The 18,399-nt window shown below is 38.6% G+C and overlaps 1 protein-coding gene across 2 annotated transcripts in view; it reads right to left on the bottom strand.

Annotated features, from left to right (window-relative positions):
• Positions 1 to 1,015: 1,015 nt before the first annotated feature.
• The window catches only part of rps6kal (ribosomal protein S6 kinase a, like), a 35,582-nt gene continuing 18,198 nt past the window's right edge, over positions 1,016 to 18,399 (bottom strand). Inside the window, exons 11-22 of one of the 2 annotated variants that reach the window (XM_084431185.1) lie at positions 18,276 to 18,364; positions 18,099 to 18,163; positions 16,389 to 16,491; positions 16,146 to 16,273; positions 13,721 to 13,843; positions 12,732 to 12,821; positions 12,486 to 12,644; positions 9,261 to 9,422; positions 9,100 to 9,176; positions 8,728 to 8,845; positions 2,275 to 2,415; positions 1,016 to 2,197 (exon numbers count right to left, since the gene is read on the bottom strand). In XM_084431185.1, coding sequence (XP_084287311.1) covers positions 2,069 to 2,197; positions 2,275 to 2,415; positions 8,728 to 8,845; positions 9,100 to 9,176; positions 9,261 to 9,422; positions 12,486 to 12,644; positions 12,732 to 12,821; positions 13,721 to 13,843; positions 16,146 to 16,273; positions 16,389 to 16,491; positions 18,099 to 18,163; positions 18,276 to 18,364 — 1,384 coding nt within the window. In that variant the 3' untranslated portion in view covers positions 1,016 to 2,068. Of the gene's footprint in view, positions 2,198 to 2,274; positions 2,416 to 8,727; positions 8,846 to 9,099; positions 9,177 to 9,260; positions 9,441 to 12,485; positions 12,645 to 12,731; positions 12,822 to 13,720; positions 13,844 to 16,145; positions 16,274 to 16,388; positions 16,492 to 18,098; positions 18,164 to 18,275; positions 18,365 to 18,399 lie in introns of both variants that reach the window. The other variant, XM_084431184.1, reaches the window with a different exon arrangement.

Consider the following 18,399-nt stretch of genomic DNA (forward strand, 5'->3'; position numbering starts at 1 on the left):
ACACACACACACACACACACACACAATCCAGTAATTCAACAGTCTGGTGTCACTGGTACAAGTACCACACCTCAATAAATTTTTCTTTTCAGTTGTTTCAATCATTAAGTCAATAGGAAAGAGGCAGAATATGAAGATCTCTCTCTCTGAGATCCATCTTTTTCACGTCATGTGGGGAAGATGCTGGAAAAGCATGTGCTGGACCCAGGTGGAGGATTTTTTCCTGAGGAAAAGTGTGTGGTTTAACTGTAACCTCCACAGGGGTGTGGAAAGGTCCCGTCTTTGGTTCTTCACATTATTTACAAACCCATTTATTTTCATTGAAACTACTTTTAGAATTTATTTATTTTTACAAGTGTGGGTTTCTGCAGGTCAGAGTAATGGGTGTGTCTCAGCTTGTTTGGTGACCCCAGGGTTCAGATGGCAGCGTTCACACTTATTGAAGTGAACCTCACTAACAGAGCAATCGCACCAGGGTTCGTTTTAATCCAATCAAACATGCCAAGTGTGAACACACAGTACAATTTGTCCACACAGAAATGATTGGAATAACCCAGGACTGGGCCACTCTGGTCTTAGCAGTCACTGTCCAGCCGAGTTTAGCACAATCACACTTGCCTGTAATTCAAGACTTTGGTTAGATTTTACACGTGTTTTGGAATTGGTTTGGCGATAAACACTGCAGGAAAGCTCAGCAGAGTTGCCCATCCCTGGAAAAAGGGTGTCCAAATACTCCTGTAAATACTCACTACCATGCTTTTTTTGTGTCTTTGTACAATAATTTTAGTTATTTTTGTATGTCAACACTAAAATGCAATGGCAGATTTCAAATCACGTACTGTATCTTCCTGGTTTAGCAGACAAAGTGCCGATGAGATTCTAACGGACAGATTTCTCCAGGTCCTCCTTGGTGAAGATATGAACTTAAATCAAGACGTTTGACAAATCAAAAGGTATTTCTACAAATCGCTGTTTGATCCTGTTTGGCTGAATTAACACACACACACACACAACATCATGTCAATAATGTTCTTTAATGTCAATATGTACATCACCTGAAAGAAAAAATAAAATTTTAAAAATAAGTGAAATAAATACAATATGATACATTTCCACAATGTCTTTAAAAAGTTTTATGGAATATTTTTTCCCCTCCACCTGGAGCAGAGAGATGTGATTTCATGGATTCAATCTCATCTACATTCATTCACCTCATTCGATTTTATAAATATAGATTTATTTCTTCACCTTTTGCTCATGTACTTCCCATTCAACAAAAGGCAAAGAGCGGTCTGAGACGGGAACCGATGGAGGGAGAGGAACGCCTCGCAGAAGCAACGACCTGCCCAAGCCTCAGTGCAAATGTGCTCAAGGTTCCACACAAACTTAATGAATGACTTTATAATACATCGAGCTAAAGAACGCGTAACACTGAGTGCTTCTGAGGTAATGCCATGTGGTTCGCAACACTAACAGGACAAAAAAGTGGCTTAGAAATGGATAATGTGCAGGTCATCAGTATATCTTGCGTGAAGAAAACCACGCCAGTTTTTAGGACCATTAAGATGTTTTGCACAGTAATGTTTTCCCCAGTTCGTAGAAGAGAAACAAATCCTATCCTCTTCTCATACATTTAATATGGAAAAACTAGTTTCATTTCAGCTGTAAAGTACTTAAAAGTACCACATACTGGTGAGTTTAATGGAAACCCCCCCTTGATGATATTCATTTCTGTACACCAGTATTAGAAAACACAGGGAAAAGGGCTTGAATGTCATGCAGTGTTCTTCATGGTCCTAAAAACAGGTTTCTTGCGCTTGAATGACCTGGACATTTCTTCATGAGATCTGGGTTTCATTGGGCAAGAACATTCGAAACAGCTCGCTTATGCGTGAAACACTTCAGACACGATGGAGAGATGGAGCTGGTGTTTTTCACTCTACCAGAGAGAAACAGAGGGGCTTTCGTGCGTTTCCTCCGACATGTCGCGCACTCCCTGAAGCATCACGTACGAGAACTCGAGAGGAGATGCCAACCCTTGGAGACGAGCACAGGGACATCACGAGCTTCACGACATGTCTGTAGACGTCAGCTTCTTCATGTTCCTGCGCTGAGCTAGACTGGAGGCAGCTACGGGTTCCAGAACCGGCTTACACGTCTTGTGGTTCAGCGCAGAGTATGTGGCAGCCATCGCTCCCTACGAGAGACACCGTCAAACTCAAGCAGAACTTCAAACTAAAGACCCGACATGGGATCAAGAAACTCAAGCCATACCTTGACCAAATGAGGCGCTTCGTGGCGCGTGAGCTGAAAGTGTGGGTTCTGGTCCCGGCAGGCGATCCACGAGTGTTTCAGTACCTGTTCTGCGGAGTATCTCTGATGAGGGTCCACGTGCAGCATATGAGACAGCAGGTCCTGCAAACACACAGTTAAAACACTTATAAAACCCAGAGTGTGTCCAGATACTGATGGGATTTCTCTACACTGCTCTTGTAAAAACTACTCAAACAACCATACCAAAGATTTCACAAAGTAGAACCTGTTCCTGGATCAACATCCTTCCTGATCCTGACACAACATTCTGATCAACCAATCATATTAGGGATAGGTTAACAGTTCATGTCAAGTTTAGGCTTCCAACAAGGGTTCGGGGCTTTTACACCCTTTTAATTCATCTATCATTTCCCTGATTTTAGAGATAGTTTATGGATAGGGTTCAGGACAGGATTATGATTGTTTTAGGGAGAGGAATGTTGTTCAAGGATCAATAAACTTAAGTTTATTTAGCCAAATTCAGGCCCTTATTAGCTTTAGTTTAAACGAATGTGCTCATCTGAACTAGTGCTATTGACGTCCAATCAAATACAATCACCACTATGGATTGTTATATTATGTACAATTATGTAAGAAAACAACTGGGATTGTTTTGAACCAAATTTGACAACGACAGCACCCAAAGATACTCTGTAGAAGAGAACATGTGATGCACTTCTTCTAGATCTTCAAGTAAGTCTTGAGAAGTGCACGATGTGGAATAAACTGTGCAGCATCATTAAGGACGCCTACATCCGCTCCGAGTTGAATAAATGTAACAAACGTTTATGTTTGTATTAGGGGTGTAACCAGGGGTTAAAGTGGGCCGGAACGGTCCGGAACTGCGTTCCGGCACCTCAGATAAATAAATAAATAAATTGATTCAAATCAAATCAAATCATTCTCATCAAATTCAATGATTCTCATCATTCATCAAATTAAAACTGAATATCACCGCCTGACCCCGCCTTCACAAACACGCTTCCCGACGTTATGTTCTCACGGTTCTCCTGTCTGATTTGAGTGCATCACGTCTCCCTTCCCCGTCAGCGGTTATAATGCGTGAAATGCACTCACGGTGGTTGAGCGCGGTAAAGTTAGTTTTAGGTTCGATATTAGCTGGACATTTGTTGTCCCTTGTTGTAATATATTTTATTATTTATTATTATATGATATATTTATACCTGAGAATGCCCTGACGTGTTTCCACAGCGCATGATGCCTAAGGGAACGTCTGCCAATTCCACCAACTGCGTTAAACGTAGACTATAATTAGTATTATTTAAAATTACCTTTAACATTTAAAAACAGACGTTTTTTAAATTCCAAAGCTTGTAGAAGGTTCCTATTGTCAATACTGACTTATGCTACAGCTTTCCTGGTAGCCTTGAGTAAATTAACTTGTCTCAGAAAATGATTCATAAAACGTATAAATATCAGTTGAGCCTATGTTTACTTTCTTCACTGACACAGACGAAAATGAAAAGACTATCAGTGTCAAAGTTCAGCTTTAGGAGGGGAAGAAATAGGGCAGAAGGAGACTGAGAGAAAAAGAAAGATGAAGATGAGGAGAGAGCAGGTATTGATAAATAATCTATGACAAAGTTTTAAAGCTATTTTATTTTTATTTATTTTTTGGCCTTCAAAAGCCCTAAATTGCACATATGTTGGTCAGAAAAATCTAATTTTTTTAGCCCCCAAACCCCCCTAACTACCTCACATTTCAGTTAGTTTTGGACTTCCCATTTTTATGTTGGAATTTACATTGTGAAAAACAAGGTTGTGTTCCATATCGTGGTGTTCAGCAATTTTAACATAGTATCATCATCATATCAGTGTATATGTAGATGGACCAAAATAAAAACATTAAAGTAAGTATTAAATAAGTATTGCGATACTTGGTGCCACAGTGACAATCTTGTCCCAAAAAGTATTGCTACCACGATACTCAATATATTGTCCCACGGTGAGTCATTTTTCCCTGTTGCACCTTCACAAAATTTGAGGGTTCCCCCACCTGCCAAATCCCACTTTAACCACTGGGTGTAACGATACCCTCATGTCACGATTCGATACATATCACGATACTGAACTATTATTGCGATACTCCAAGATATTTGGTAAAAGGTTAACAAAAATGTACAGTTGATTAAAATGCTAAATTTGGACAATGCACCATGTAATCTATTACATTGTGTGTGTAAATGAATAGTCTTGGACTTGGTGCTGGAAACCCAAAGCACAGGACAATAGAGACAACCAGAATAACAATATTCATGATTCTGAAGATGAAAATTCAGGCTTATTTTAGACGAATATGCTTACACTCTTTCAATGACTCGATTTATTTAAAGGGATAGTTCACCCAAAAATGAAAATTCTGTCATCATTTACTCACCCTCAAGTTGTTCCAAACCTGTATGAGTTTCTTTGTTCTGCTGAACACAAAGGAAGATATTTGGAAGAATGTTTGTAACCAAACAGATCTCGGTCCCCATTGACTACCATAGTATATATTTTTTCCTACTATGGAAGTCAATGGGGACCGAGATCTGTTTGATTAAAACATTCTTCCAAATATCTTCCTTTGTGTTCAGCAGAACAAAGAAACTCATACAGGTTTGGAACAACTTGAGGGTGAGTAAATGATGACAGAATTTTCATTTTTGGGTGAACTATCCCTTTAAAATAATGTAGGCCACTTTTACTGGTAACATCAGACATTTGGCATTATCACGACCCACAAATATTCCCCCATTGCATTATTATACATATTCAACATTATATATGGTAGTTTAATGTAGAACTGACACTAAAACTCAGATTTTTTTCACGCACAGTGATTTTCATTTTGGGTGACCTTTACACAATATTGTCACTATCAATATAAATATTGATGCATTTTAGTATTGCGACACGATATATTGTTACACCCCTAGTTTGTATACATTATGCATGTGTGTGTTGATTCAGGTCACAGTAGAGAAAGAAAACACGCAGATGTACTTTCGACGCATAATAGGGTGCCAATGAATACATGCCAATACTCAGAACAAACATAACACAAACACAACTGAGGCTATATTCACACAAGTATGTTTAATCTAAAGCAGGGGTATTCAATTAAAGATCCAAGAGGTCCGCTCTCTATATTTCAATGTGTGTGTGTGTGTGTGTGTGTGTGTGTGTGTGTGTCCGGAGTTCTGGATATATACACTAGTTGTGCTTTGTAAAAGAAAAAAAATCCTAAGCTGTGAAGATAGTCATTAAAGATGAGGATATTGGGCCTGTCTGAACATTTTCTATAAAAAGTATTAAAAGGTTAGATCAGATGTTTTATCAAGCTATTATTATTTTATATTTAGCTACATAAGACAGAAGGCCATGTGACGGAAAATATATTGTATGGGGGTTTTAGTGTTGTTCATCTTGAAATCTGGACCATTTTATATGAAGTATATTTAAATAAGTATCAACCTAAAACAACACACAATGTACATTATAATCAGAACGCCCTCATCAAGAGCAGAAAACAAAGTGAACTAGTAATTTCAAAGTTTATGCTGTTTTTCCTTGCAATCTACAAACAATTTTTTCCAATTATAGCAATTATGTTTATTTTGAAATGCTCCTAACTGATTAATAATGCTAAATCTAGATGAAAAAAATGTCTAGTGACAAACCTGGTTGGAACGGTCAGAGTCATATGACAGATAAAAATAACTACTTGCAGAATTGTTGTTTTTTTGCAGTGTTTTAGCATCTATTTCACTACTCGCCATGTTTCTGCTACTGTTGTTAAAATAACTGCGTCATCTGCAGCTTTATGTGAGTCTTCAGCAGGAGAGAAACAACGCGCACTGAACGGAAAGAGCTTGAATGAAGCGCTTTTGCCTCTAGATACAAATATTAGAGGATGTAGCGCCGAAAGATCATTATCATAAACGAACCTGAGCGCTTGTGGTGTGAACCGCTCCGTTGTTACGGTAAAATGATGCTACAGTTGTCATTATGTTTCTCGGTCCGGTTGGAACCAAGCCAGGGTCCGGACCCGGACAGCGGTCCGCTAGGTCGAACCCGGCAGCGCTGCGCTGTTTTTAAAACGTGAACCGCGAATGAGACTGACACGGAAGAAAAGAAATTGTTGAATAAAGTCATTTTTTGTTTGTTTTTGCACACAGTGGGTCTCATTCATGAAACACGAGCAGAACGAAATTAGTGTAAATCGTGTGTAAAGTGGTTCTGGCGTAAATTTTCGGATTCATTAAAATGTTCGTATTTTCCAAATGTTAGTTGGTACGAAAGAAATCTACACCTGCTCCCAGCCACGCGTAAATAGTGCGTTTAACATCCGAACGGTTTGCTCATTAATAAGGCTGCATTTTAATTCACCTTAATCGGGTACATATTAACACAGCATTTTGAAAAAATATTATATGTAGTAATTACATACAGTTTTTCTTTTTACTTTTATTACGAGAGCCAGTAATAGCATCTGCAAACAGAACACAAGTCCGCAAGTCTTTTTTATTGATTATATTTTTATTGATTTTTTATATTCAAGCTGTTTATTCAATTTTTGAATTGCAAGTCAAAAGTGTTGCAGTCAAGCTTCATGTCGAACCATTTTCTTTTCACTTCTGGGACTGTTCGATTAACAGATGAAACTCCATTAACTGCATCTGTAATATGCTGCCAAGCATTTTTACCTAAAGCATTATTACCTAAAAAATCCTTTTTTTTAGGACCTGATACGCCACTATGTACGCTTGAAAACAAAATGTGGCGTTTTGAATGAACTTCTGATAATAAAACTTCAATTTCTGCATCTGAGAAATGTCTCTTCTTCATTCGCTTTTGAGAAGACATGTTGAAATCCTTCGTTTGGTGTCATAATATGATGCCCATATATAGTTGTCAGTCGGGATTTATAGTAATTGAGAGAATGAGCGTGCAGGCACGTCCCATTTACGACTGATTGGAATTCATTAACACACACATTTCACTATCAAATCTGACGTTTACGAAGTATTTGTGAATCAGGAGAAGAATTTTCGGGAATGTCTCTTTACGCGCAAATCACTCACATATTTACTCGTATATTTACGAATGTTTCATGAATGAGACCCAATAAGTATTTTCGTCACTTAATAACATTAAGGATGAACCACTGGAGTCACATGGACTATTTTAACGATGTCTTCACTTCCTTTCTGGGCCTTGAAAGTGGTAATTACGTTGCAGTCTATGTGGGGCTGCACAATATATCGAAATTATCGAAATGTATATATTGCGATATGCATATCGCAACAGCTTGCAATAACTGGGGTCATGAACAAAAGAAAGAGAAAATCACTCGCTGCTCTGGGCTAAATAACTTTTGTAACTTTAATAAGAATCAGTATATATTTAATCCATACAGTGAAGACTAAGCAGTGTTTTTTTTTTTTACATTTGATTATTCAGTTTCTGTTGTTAAATAACCCTAATGTAGGATAACCTAAACCCCGTGGTTTACACTGATGTTAAAACTTCTTCTGCTACAGTAAAACACTGCGGTTCACTTTCAGAAGTTGTAGGGATGTTTTCTTGTCACAAAAAGAATGTGAAACATGCATGTAGGTTATATCATTTTAAATATATTTTAAAAGATCATTTAAGTTTATTTTACACACTTTAAGCATTATCGTATCGTATATCAAATATCGCATTATTAAATGAGTTAGCGCATATCGCACTTTTCTTCAATATCGTGCAGCCCCGACTCAGAAAGCTTTCGTATTTCTTCAAAAAATATCTTAATTTGTGTTTTGGAGATGAACGAAAGTCTCACGGCTTTGGAACGACGTGAGGGAGAGTAATGATAGACTTTTCATTTTTGGGTGAACTAACCCTTTAACTGAATGAGTTTAGCCCCAATGGCTCTCAATTAAGGCACGCTGCATTTCCATTTTATAATGGATAAATCATATAACATGTATAGCATAATATGATATTGGGCTACTGTATTTTATTACATATATTTTATGTTGTTTTATTTGATATTTTTTATATATTCTATACGCTTATGAAACTTTTCTTACTTGACCAAAGCGATGTCATATGAAAACAACCAAAATGGCTGCAGCTTTAGCAGTGCCACATTTCTGCTCGATAAGCCATGTATAGGGTTCCCACAACTTTACCCAACGAATTTCCATGATTTTCCCAAAGCTTTTCCAACCGCTCATACTTAAGGACTTAAACAACAACAACAAACATTATAGAGACTGCACTCAAAGTTCTAGTTCAAATATTATATCTATAATATGCATTTTAGACCGGGAAAAATTACGAATCTTCTTAATTCTGACATGAATGCATCATAACTAAGGAAGTGGGGCTAACTGTCCCTTTAAAGGATTCCTCCGCTACCTTTGAGGAGTCCGACACAGAATCCCAGTTTCCTCCACTCAGGGAGAATTTCCCACTGCCGATACGTAACAGGATCTCCTCAGGTGTGTCATTGGGTCCATTGGCAAAGGGCGTGTACCTACACAGATTAACAAAAGATCAGTGCAAAAACATTACAAACAAAGATTACATCCAGACTGGATTCAGAACGATGATCAAAACACAGACTGTACAAAAAGTAAAATAAATAAATCACACAGCCCTAATGCAAACCATTTTATCTGTAAAAGGCCAATTGGATGGAAGACGGCAAACTACGCAATCCTCTTCTATGAATTTTCACTTTATCGATAACAGAGCAAAAGTGTACAAAAACTTGACTGTCCCACTGACCCCGCCAACATGGTGTAGAGCAGGACTCCCAGACTCCAGATATCACAGGCAGCGTCGTAACCCTGACGCATCAGGACCTGCAACACAACAGACAAAGCCTGTCACTTCAATTCAGGACACGCTCTGGACATGAAGACCATGCAGAGCAGCTGATTCCTCACTTCAGGAGCCACGAAGTTGGCGGTGTAACAGGGTGTGAGCAGCAGTCCGTTGTCTCCTCTCAGTTGCTTGGCAAAGCCAAAGTCACAGATGCGTATGGAGTCAGGGTTTCCTGAATCGTCCATGTAGAGGATGTTGCTGGGCTTCAGGTCCCTATGCACCACCTGCGTCAGGAACACAGCCTGTCACAACACCAGTTCATTCCAGTTCATTAAAAATCAACAGAGGTCTAAAACAATGGTTCTCAACCAGGAGGCCAGTGACCACTAGGGGGCCTTAGATAAGTCTTAAAGGCCTTAAAAGTCTTAAGTCTTCAAATTGTCAATATTTTAGTGCAATAAGCTGTGAAAGAGAGATGAATTCGGGATCACACACTGAGAGGAGGCTTTCTGAGGCGGTTTCAGGTGTGTGTCAGGTGGGTTGTTTTCCACAGCTTATTGTGCTTAACTCGTTTTAACATCAAGCAAGTCAACCGTCGTTCCAGTCTATTCTCTGTTATATGCGTCAACCTAAAACTTTGACTTTTTTACAGTGGCCTATTAAAATCATTCAGATGTCGCAAGCCATTACGATATACATACTGCACCATGTACACTATAGGGCATCACATTAAGCCTTTTCATGTAAATTAGTCATTCACTTGTCCTAGTAAAAAAATATAAATTATTCTGAAGCAATATTCTCATTAGTGTTCAGTCAGCTTTGACATTTAAATCTGCATATTTATGATACTTTAACCTTTATAAAGGGCATTTTTTTCCTACTCGTTTTAAATATATGCTTCACCTTTTATTTTAAATTCTTAAATTTGATCAATAAATTAATTTAGAATAATAAGACACAATAGGACTGTTACCAGTCAAGTTAAATAATTTACACTGAAAAATTACAACTGCAATAAATATTGTTTTTAATACTTTTTGAATATACAAATGAGAAATGTTGGAAAGAATGATACTTTTAAACCCAAAACTAAACCACCAGTTGGTGGCGGCAGGTGACCGTCTTAATGAATCAGTCATTGAGTCATTTATCCAAATGACTCAATGATTCATTCAAACGGCTGATTCGTTCAGGAATGAGCCAGTGGTTTATGAATGGGTCACTGAAACTTTGACTCAAACGGTTCGTTCAAAAAAAACGTTCGTTCGTAAACAAAAAAACGTTAAAACACGGTTAAGTGTTCCTGTGAGACGCGTTATAGTTCTGCTTTAATCTATTTTGAACTATTTTCGCTGCTGAAATAGAACAAAAACAGTCAATATTGCATCTAAAATGTAAGTAACTTAATATTAATTACTTGTTTATTGAACTCTCATATGAAATCAGCGTCACATTTTCAATCGTGATGGGATTCACTCTTGGTCATGTGATGTTGCTTAACTATATATCATTTGTTATAAACAGTGATGGGAATAACGGCGTTATAAATAAACGGCGTTACTAACGGCGTTATTTTTTTCAGTAACGAGTAATCAAACTAATTACTGCTTCCTCTATTACAACGCCGTTACCGTTACTGTCAATAAAAATGCGGCGTTACTATAGTTGAGCTCACTGAAGCGGTTTTCATCCGAGTAGGCTCTCTCCGACTCTCAGCCATAGGAGCTGCAAAGTTTTTTCTCTGGTGTGTGAGTGTTTATGAGGCGCCGGACTGGACAAAAGCGAGGCGAATGCCGCGAGCGCGCTCGACAGTGCGCGAGAGAGACCGAGTGTGTCCGAGAACGCATTTGACAGTGCGCGGCAGAGACCGAATGTGTCTGAGAACGCGCTCGACAGTGCGCGAGAGAGACCGAATGTGTCCCAGCATAAATACTTTATTTATAAATAAATTACACATTTCAGCATTAGAATAATATATGTAGTATATTGGTATCATATGCAATGTTTTAATTAGTTTATATAACATAAACTCCAAAATAACCTGCAGGGAACGTTCAAACATATTTGTTTGACGGTTGTGAACACGTGCGGCAAACATGACTAGAATTTGGCTAAAATAAATAACCTCTGATGATGACGTTCTCTGTAGGTTATAAAAATAAACCCACAAAAGATTATATTGTATTATTATTATTTATGTTGATACATTGTTCAGTATTATATTGAGAGCACTTTTTGTTAAACTTACTATTGTGAGGAAGAAAATACTTCAAGTAGGCTATGAATGTCTACCAGTTGTAAAGGTGTGTGAGTTTTATCATTTTAATTATATGCACTAGTGTATGTGTATGAATATTTTTATAAGGCTACTATTTATTTATTTTTGGTACATTTCTTAAGAAGCATGATTTATTTTTAGACTTATTTGTTGGCCAGTTGTGGTCTGTGCAATAAATATTAAAAGTTCTAAACCATCTATTATTTTGTTGTTCCACTATAGTAATGATAATATTTTAATATTTAAGTTAATCGGTGTCTCACAGCAACATTAAAATAGTGTAGATTAGTGTACAATGTTTAATAATAATAAGATGTTCTATTTAGTGTCCATTTCATTAATTTAACATTTCATATTGGGGGTATCCAAGAAATTTCTTATATAAATTTTTTTTTGTTTTTTTTTTAAGTAACGCAATAGTTACTTTCCCTAGTAATTAGTTACTTTTGTAATGATGTAATTCAGTTACTAACGCAGTTACTTTTTGTGAGAAAAAAAAAGTAATTAGTTATAGTTACTAGTTACAAGTAACTTACCCAACACTGGTTATAAACATAAAAATTCCACATTTAGAATTTTTTTGTGTGTGCTGCGCGCATTTGTTTCCATTTCTCCTCATGATTTTCAAGCCTCAACAGCACAACCTTGTTACCGTTAGTACATTACATTATATATTATATTATTTTTCACTATCAATCGCCACTTACAATAACTTTCTGTTATTGACGTTTTAATCAGGTTACTTGTCCATTCGATTCACTAGCCGCAATACGGAAATAACTAGAAGATAACAGTGTAGTAAACGGTAAAACAATTTGCACTACAACCAGTGTTTGTGATTGCAATAATAAATTAAAATACTACATGAACTAATACCAGTTTGTAATACCAGACTTTTTTTGCACAGCTAGAATAACCGAGAGCAGCTGAAACCAGAATCAAGGTAAAAATGTCTGTGTCCACTCTCAGGTTGAACATACGGTGGGTAGTGTGCAGAATGTGTGTGTGTGTGTGTGTGTGTGTGTGTGTGTGTGTGTGTGTGTGTGTGTGTGTGTGTGTGTCTCACCCCCTGGCAGTGCAGGTAGTCCACAGTTTTGGTGATAGTGTACAGCACAGCGCTGGCCTCTCGCTCAGAGAAGAACTTCTGCCTCAGGATCTTATCCAGCAGCTCACCGCCCTTCATGAGCTCCGTCACTAGATACACGAAACGACCCTCGTCATACACCTGAGTGACACACACACACATACACACAATGACGCCTTTGATCTCAAACGTCTCAGAGTAATAGAGTAACTGAGTCATGCCACTCACATCCTTCAGTGTGATGATGTTGGGATGCTGGCCATACCGCATCAGGATCTCAATCTCCTCCGATGGGTCTCGCTTACTTTTGTCAATGATCTATTTGACACAATCACAGTGAAAGCATCACACCAGAACACAGCACTGACATACACGCTCATGTGAAAGTTGACTCATTAGCCCAGGGTTCCTCAAACTCGGCCCTGGAGGGCCACTGTCCTGCACAGTTTAGCTCCAACCCTGATCAAACACACCTAGCTGTGAGTTTCTAGTGATCCTGAAGACATTGATTAGCTTGCTCAGGTGTGTTTGATCAGTGTTGGAGCTAAACTCTGCAGGAACCCTGCATTAGCCCCTTTCACACATACAGTCTTTACTGGTAAATGTCCGGTAACAGATCATGTGTAAACAGGGCCTTTTCAAATATACCAGTAAATTGGTTCCGGCAATAAGGAAAGTTGTAACATTACCACTAAATTACCGGTATATGCACTGTGTGAACACGGAATGAAGATTATATTCAAGGTATTTTGCACGTACGAGGTCAGAACGCGCTGACGTAAGAAGTGATTTGGGCCAATCAGAAGCTGTTGAAAGAGCAACAGCTCTGGGCCATTCATAAAATTATGAGGCGTTTACTCAGCATTGGAGTGATACCGAAACTAAAGCGCTTCTCCTCATGCGGGCGGATAAAGAGATGTGTCAACAACAGTTAGCGATACTGTCACGCATGATAAAATAACTAAGCCTTCTTCAGGAACAAGGCATACACTTCCGGTTAATGACATCATCACAGAGTTTTCCGGTATTTTGGAGCTGATGTGTGAATGGTTTATTACCGGTAAAAAGCCAGAACGCGGTTGCTTGTGTGAACAGCACATTTTTGAATTTACCGGTAAAGTCGCTCTGGCAATTTTACGGTAATTTACCGGGATTGCTGTGTGAAAGGGGCTAGTGAGGCATCAGAAATCAATGATTTTGAGGTCATGTCATCTCACCTTCACAGCGAACTCCATGGCGGTGACCCTGTGTATGCAGCGTTTGCATATGGAGTATGAGCCCACGCCGATGTCCTCCTTCAGCTCGTACATGTCAGAAAACTGAGCTGAGCCACCATGCATCTGACACAGAACACAACTGCCTTAAAAATCTATGTACATACATACACTACCAATCAAACGTTTGGCATCTGTATGATTTTTTTTGTTTGTGAAAGCAGATTATGTTCACCAAGGCTGCATTTATTTGTTTCATGTGATGTGCAAAGTTCCATTTTCTCTGTCTTCTGTTAATTGTTTTAATACACTCAAGAAGCTTATTTTTATTATTACAGCTGAAAATGGTTGTGCTGCTTATTGTAGCGTGGAAACCGTGTCTTTTTTCAATATTCCTTGAAGAACAGCATTTACTTGAAATTGATTATAGAGTGACTATAATGTTTCTAGCATTTTAAATGTTTGGCCTTATTTGACGGTGTGTAGCTTTTCATTTCTTAACTCAAATTGTGAAAGAACGGTTGGGAGGGAGCGTTTTATGACAGGTGGCAAACCAGTTAAGGTGCAATAGCGCCACCTACTGTATGTTGGGATGTCAACCAGAGACTGGCGCTGCATTATGTACGTGTCATATTATCATTTATGTACTATTCACTTTAAATATTACGGTTATCGCCAATATGGTCTATTGCGATACCCTCCAATATTTCATAAAATATCATAATTATCGTCAATACAGGTATATCACCACATCCCTGAAGCATGTATGCATCACTATATAACAATTTTGTATGAAACATTTTTTTTCAGGGTTCTTTGAATAGAAACAGCATTTATCTGAAATATACTACCATTCAAAAGTTTGGGGTAATTGAGAATTTTATTTGGGAAATCAAAAAAAATATTCATCAAGCATGTATTTGTCACGTTTTTATTGTGTTTTGGTTTCGTTTTCATAGGCACTGTTTACACAGCTCAGTTTTCAATTAAAAACCGAAGACTTTTTATGCGTTTTGGCCATGGATCTGTGTGAACGGGGATCGTTTTTATAACGTTGTCATCTGTACAAAGAAAAAAACGTTCCCATTTTTAGCACATCTTTGTCGTGTAATCGTACCCTCAGTTTGATTCGCTTTGTTTTCCTGGTCCCCTTTGTCCTGTGTTCCCGCTCATCATGTGTTGCTATGGTGATTCATTGTTTCATTAAAGGAGTCATAACCTGCAATTTTCACTTTTCCACGAGAATCAATGTATGTTATGATCGACTAACGATTATACACTGGCCGGGAAGCCGATATTTAAAAGTGAAGCGTTTGTTTACCTCAGGGTAAATACACCAGCGCGCGTGCAGGCGCACTCAAATACGAGATTTTGATTTCAGCTCCCTCTTGACGTCATGAGGTAGTAGGATATACCATATATGGACACCGCAGCAGGAAGCCCCCTTCCCCTCTCCCCCTCATATTCAGTTCCGTCGAGAAAGATGGAGAAACCGAGTGCACACCGGACTTGCTCTGTGGTTGATTGCCATAAAAAACATGTAAATGTGTTTTATCTCCCAAAATCGGACGAAACTATCAGGGACCAGTGGATGAAATTCATTTTTAATGATGCTGTCCCAACAACCCTTTCAGCTGGCGTGCAGAGCCATATAGAGCGTCCACGACAGCCAAAACATCGCATTGATCTCGCGAGACAATAATGCCTTCAGAAATAAGGGTAAAAGTAGGTCTGTGTTTATTTTTTTTCCACTTTTCTTTTTTAGAAGGGCCTGAAAGACTATAATACAGCAGTAGGTATCCAATGTAATACTAGGTTATGACTCCTTTAATTAGAGCACACCTGGTTGTATTTGAGTTTGTTATCTTGCGTTTATACAGTCTCCTCGGTTATTTGTCTGGTGTTGTTTGTGTGTTAAACACACTGTAACGTTGTCTACGATTTTTGGATCGTAATAAAGTTACCTAGCTACTCTACTACTTCCTTTACTCTTCCTCATCTTTTTCGTGGACCTGAAGTGTGACAGCATAAAATTGATCAAAAGTGACAGTTAAGACCTAAAAATAAATAAAAATAATAACTGTTTTCAACATCGATAATAATAATAATAAATGTTTCTTGAGCAGCAAATTAGAATGAATCATGTGACACTGAAGACTGGAGTAATGATGCTGAAAATTCAGCTTTGATCACAGGAACAAATTGTATTTTAAAACATTCAAATAGAAAACGGTTATTTTAAATTGTAAAAATATTTACAAAATTACTGGTTTTGTTATATTTTGGATCAAATAAATGCAGCCTTGGTGGGCAGAAAAAAAAAAAAAAAAAAAAAACAATATTAACAATCTTAAACCTTTGAAAGCACACAAAAAGATATAAACAATACATATAGAACTAACATAATAAAAGAGATATTGTGATTTACCTGCACTATGGGGAGTATGTTGACTAGTGTGGAACTTTTGCTGCTTTCCTCCATCGAGGCTGGAGCCACAAAACTGAAGCCTTTAAAGAGCTGGTGAGCGTTTGCACTGGGGGGAATGCCTGGGGAATCTGCTCACAGGAAACACACGCAAAATACAACTCAAGTCATCTTAGAACCGCTAGCAGATACATGTGTCAGCACTAGCTGCCATCTAATCTCTCATGAGCACATTCTCCGTCGTACCTTTGGGAGTTTTGGCTGTGAATTCTGGGTCGAAGCAGAAAGTGTCATCTGCTTTCCCTGCAGCAGGTTTGAATGGAGGCTGAAGTTCTCTTCTGTACAATTTCTACACAGACACAATAACACGTTACTCCAATAATATGTTCCACTTGACAAACAAAAAGGTAAGTCCTAAGCATCAGCCAGACTTACGTCAACATAAAATGGCATTCAAAACCCATTCTCCTCCAATGTGATGGATTTCTAGTGAAGTGTTTTTTTTTTTGCATATGACCACAAAGTCAGAGCTAAATGTGAGACTTTTTCAGACTGTGGGGTGTCATGGGGGACTGAACATCAAGTTCACCCTTCAAAGAATGTCCACATATCCTACTGCCAACCCTTCCTTTTCAAATGTATCCTTATTTGCCATCACTGTTGCAATCTAATACAATTCATGTTCATCATTAGAAATGACAATTTCAGAAAGGCTGCATTACTTAAAACAGTAACTTACACTATATGGACAAAAGTATTGGGACAGATCTCTCAATTATTGAACTAAGGCGTTTCAATCAGACTCATTGCCAAGTGGTTATGAAATCAAACACCAAGCCATGCAGTCTGCATTTACAACAATTTGTGGGAAAAACAATAAAAAAGGGTCGTTCTGAAGAGCTCTGAACTAAAGAGTGGTAGTGTGATGGGATGCCACCTCTGCAATAAGTCAGTTCATGAAATGTCATCCCTGCTAGATACTCCAGAGTCAACTGTAAGAGGTATTACTGGAAAGTGGAAGCACTTAAGAACAGCAGCAACAAAGCAGAAGACCATGTATTAATCCAGCCGAAGAGTGCCAAACTTCTGGCATTAATATCAGCACAAAAACTGTGCGGCGGGAGCTTCATGGAATGGGTTTCCATGACCGAGCAGCTGCACGCAAGCCTTACATCACCAAGTACAATGTCAAGCGTTAGATGGAGAGGTGTAAAGAACACCGCCACTGGACTCTGGAGCAGTGGAAACGTGTTATGTAGAGTGACGTGTCACACTTCTGTTTGGCAGCCTGATGGCCGAGTCTTGTGCCAACTGTGAAGTTTGGTGGAGGGGGGATTATGGTGTGGGGTTGTTTTTCAGGGGTTGGGCTTGGACCCTTACTTCAAGTAAAGGGGACATCTTAATGCTTCAGCATACCAAGACGTGGCAGTGCTTTCAACTTTCTGTGAGCAGTTTTGGAAAGGCCTTTTTCTACTCCGGCTTGACTTTGCCCCAGTGCACAAAGAAGGTCCATAAAGACAGTTTGGTGTGGAAGAACTTGATTAGCCCACACAGAGCCCTGACCTTCACCCCATCAAACACCTTTGGGATGAACTGGAACGGAGATTTCAAGCCAGGTCTTCTTGTCCAACATCAGTGCCTGCCACCACAATTGCTCTACTGGAAGAAAATTCCCACAGAAACACTCCAAAATCTTGCGGAAAGCTTTCCTAGAAGAGTGGAAGGGGGGGACCAACTCCATATTTAGAACATAGACATTACAATCCCTGTTGGTCTAATGCTCAGGTGTCCCAATACTTCTGTCCATACAGTGTATGTGTAACCAGTAATCAAACACAAGTGATGAGATCATAAGTCAAGCACAGCTTGATCTGGCACACCGTCTGACCACACACACTCAAGCACTGCAGGATGGAGAACTTAAACTGTGTGCAACTGGGGTTAACTGATTCTTACATTCCAGTCAATGGTGGAGAAAAACGTGTGTCGTTTGATCTCCTCCACTCCGTCAGGACCTGCTCCTGCAACAGACCAGTTATGATGATTACCATAATGGTGACACCACTACCCACAGTTTGTTTCTATTAAAATTCAACAACCAATGAACTGTGAAAAGAAACACAGGTGACTTACCTAAACGATTTGATGGATTTCTTTTGAAGAGCATTCGTAAAAGACTTTGTGCTTCCAAACTTAAAAATTGTGGCATTCCCAGCTTTGCTCTAATGTACAGGAACAGGAACAGGAAAAGAAAAAG

Source organism: Rutilus rutilus (genome assembly GCF_951802725.1).
Source record: "Rutilus rutilus genome assembly, chromosome: 14".
NCBI classification, from domain to species: Eukaryota; Metazoa; Chordata; class Actinopteri; order Cypriniformes; family Leuciscidae; genus Rutilus; species Rutilus rutilus.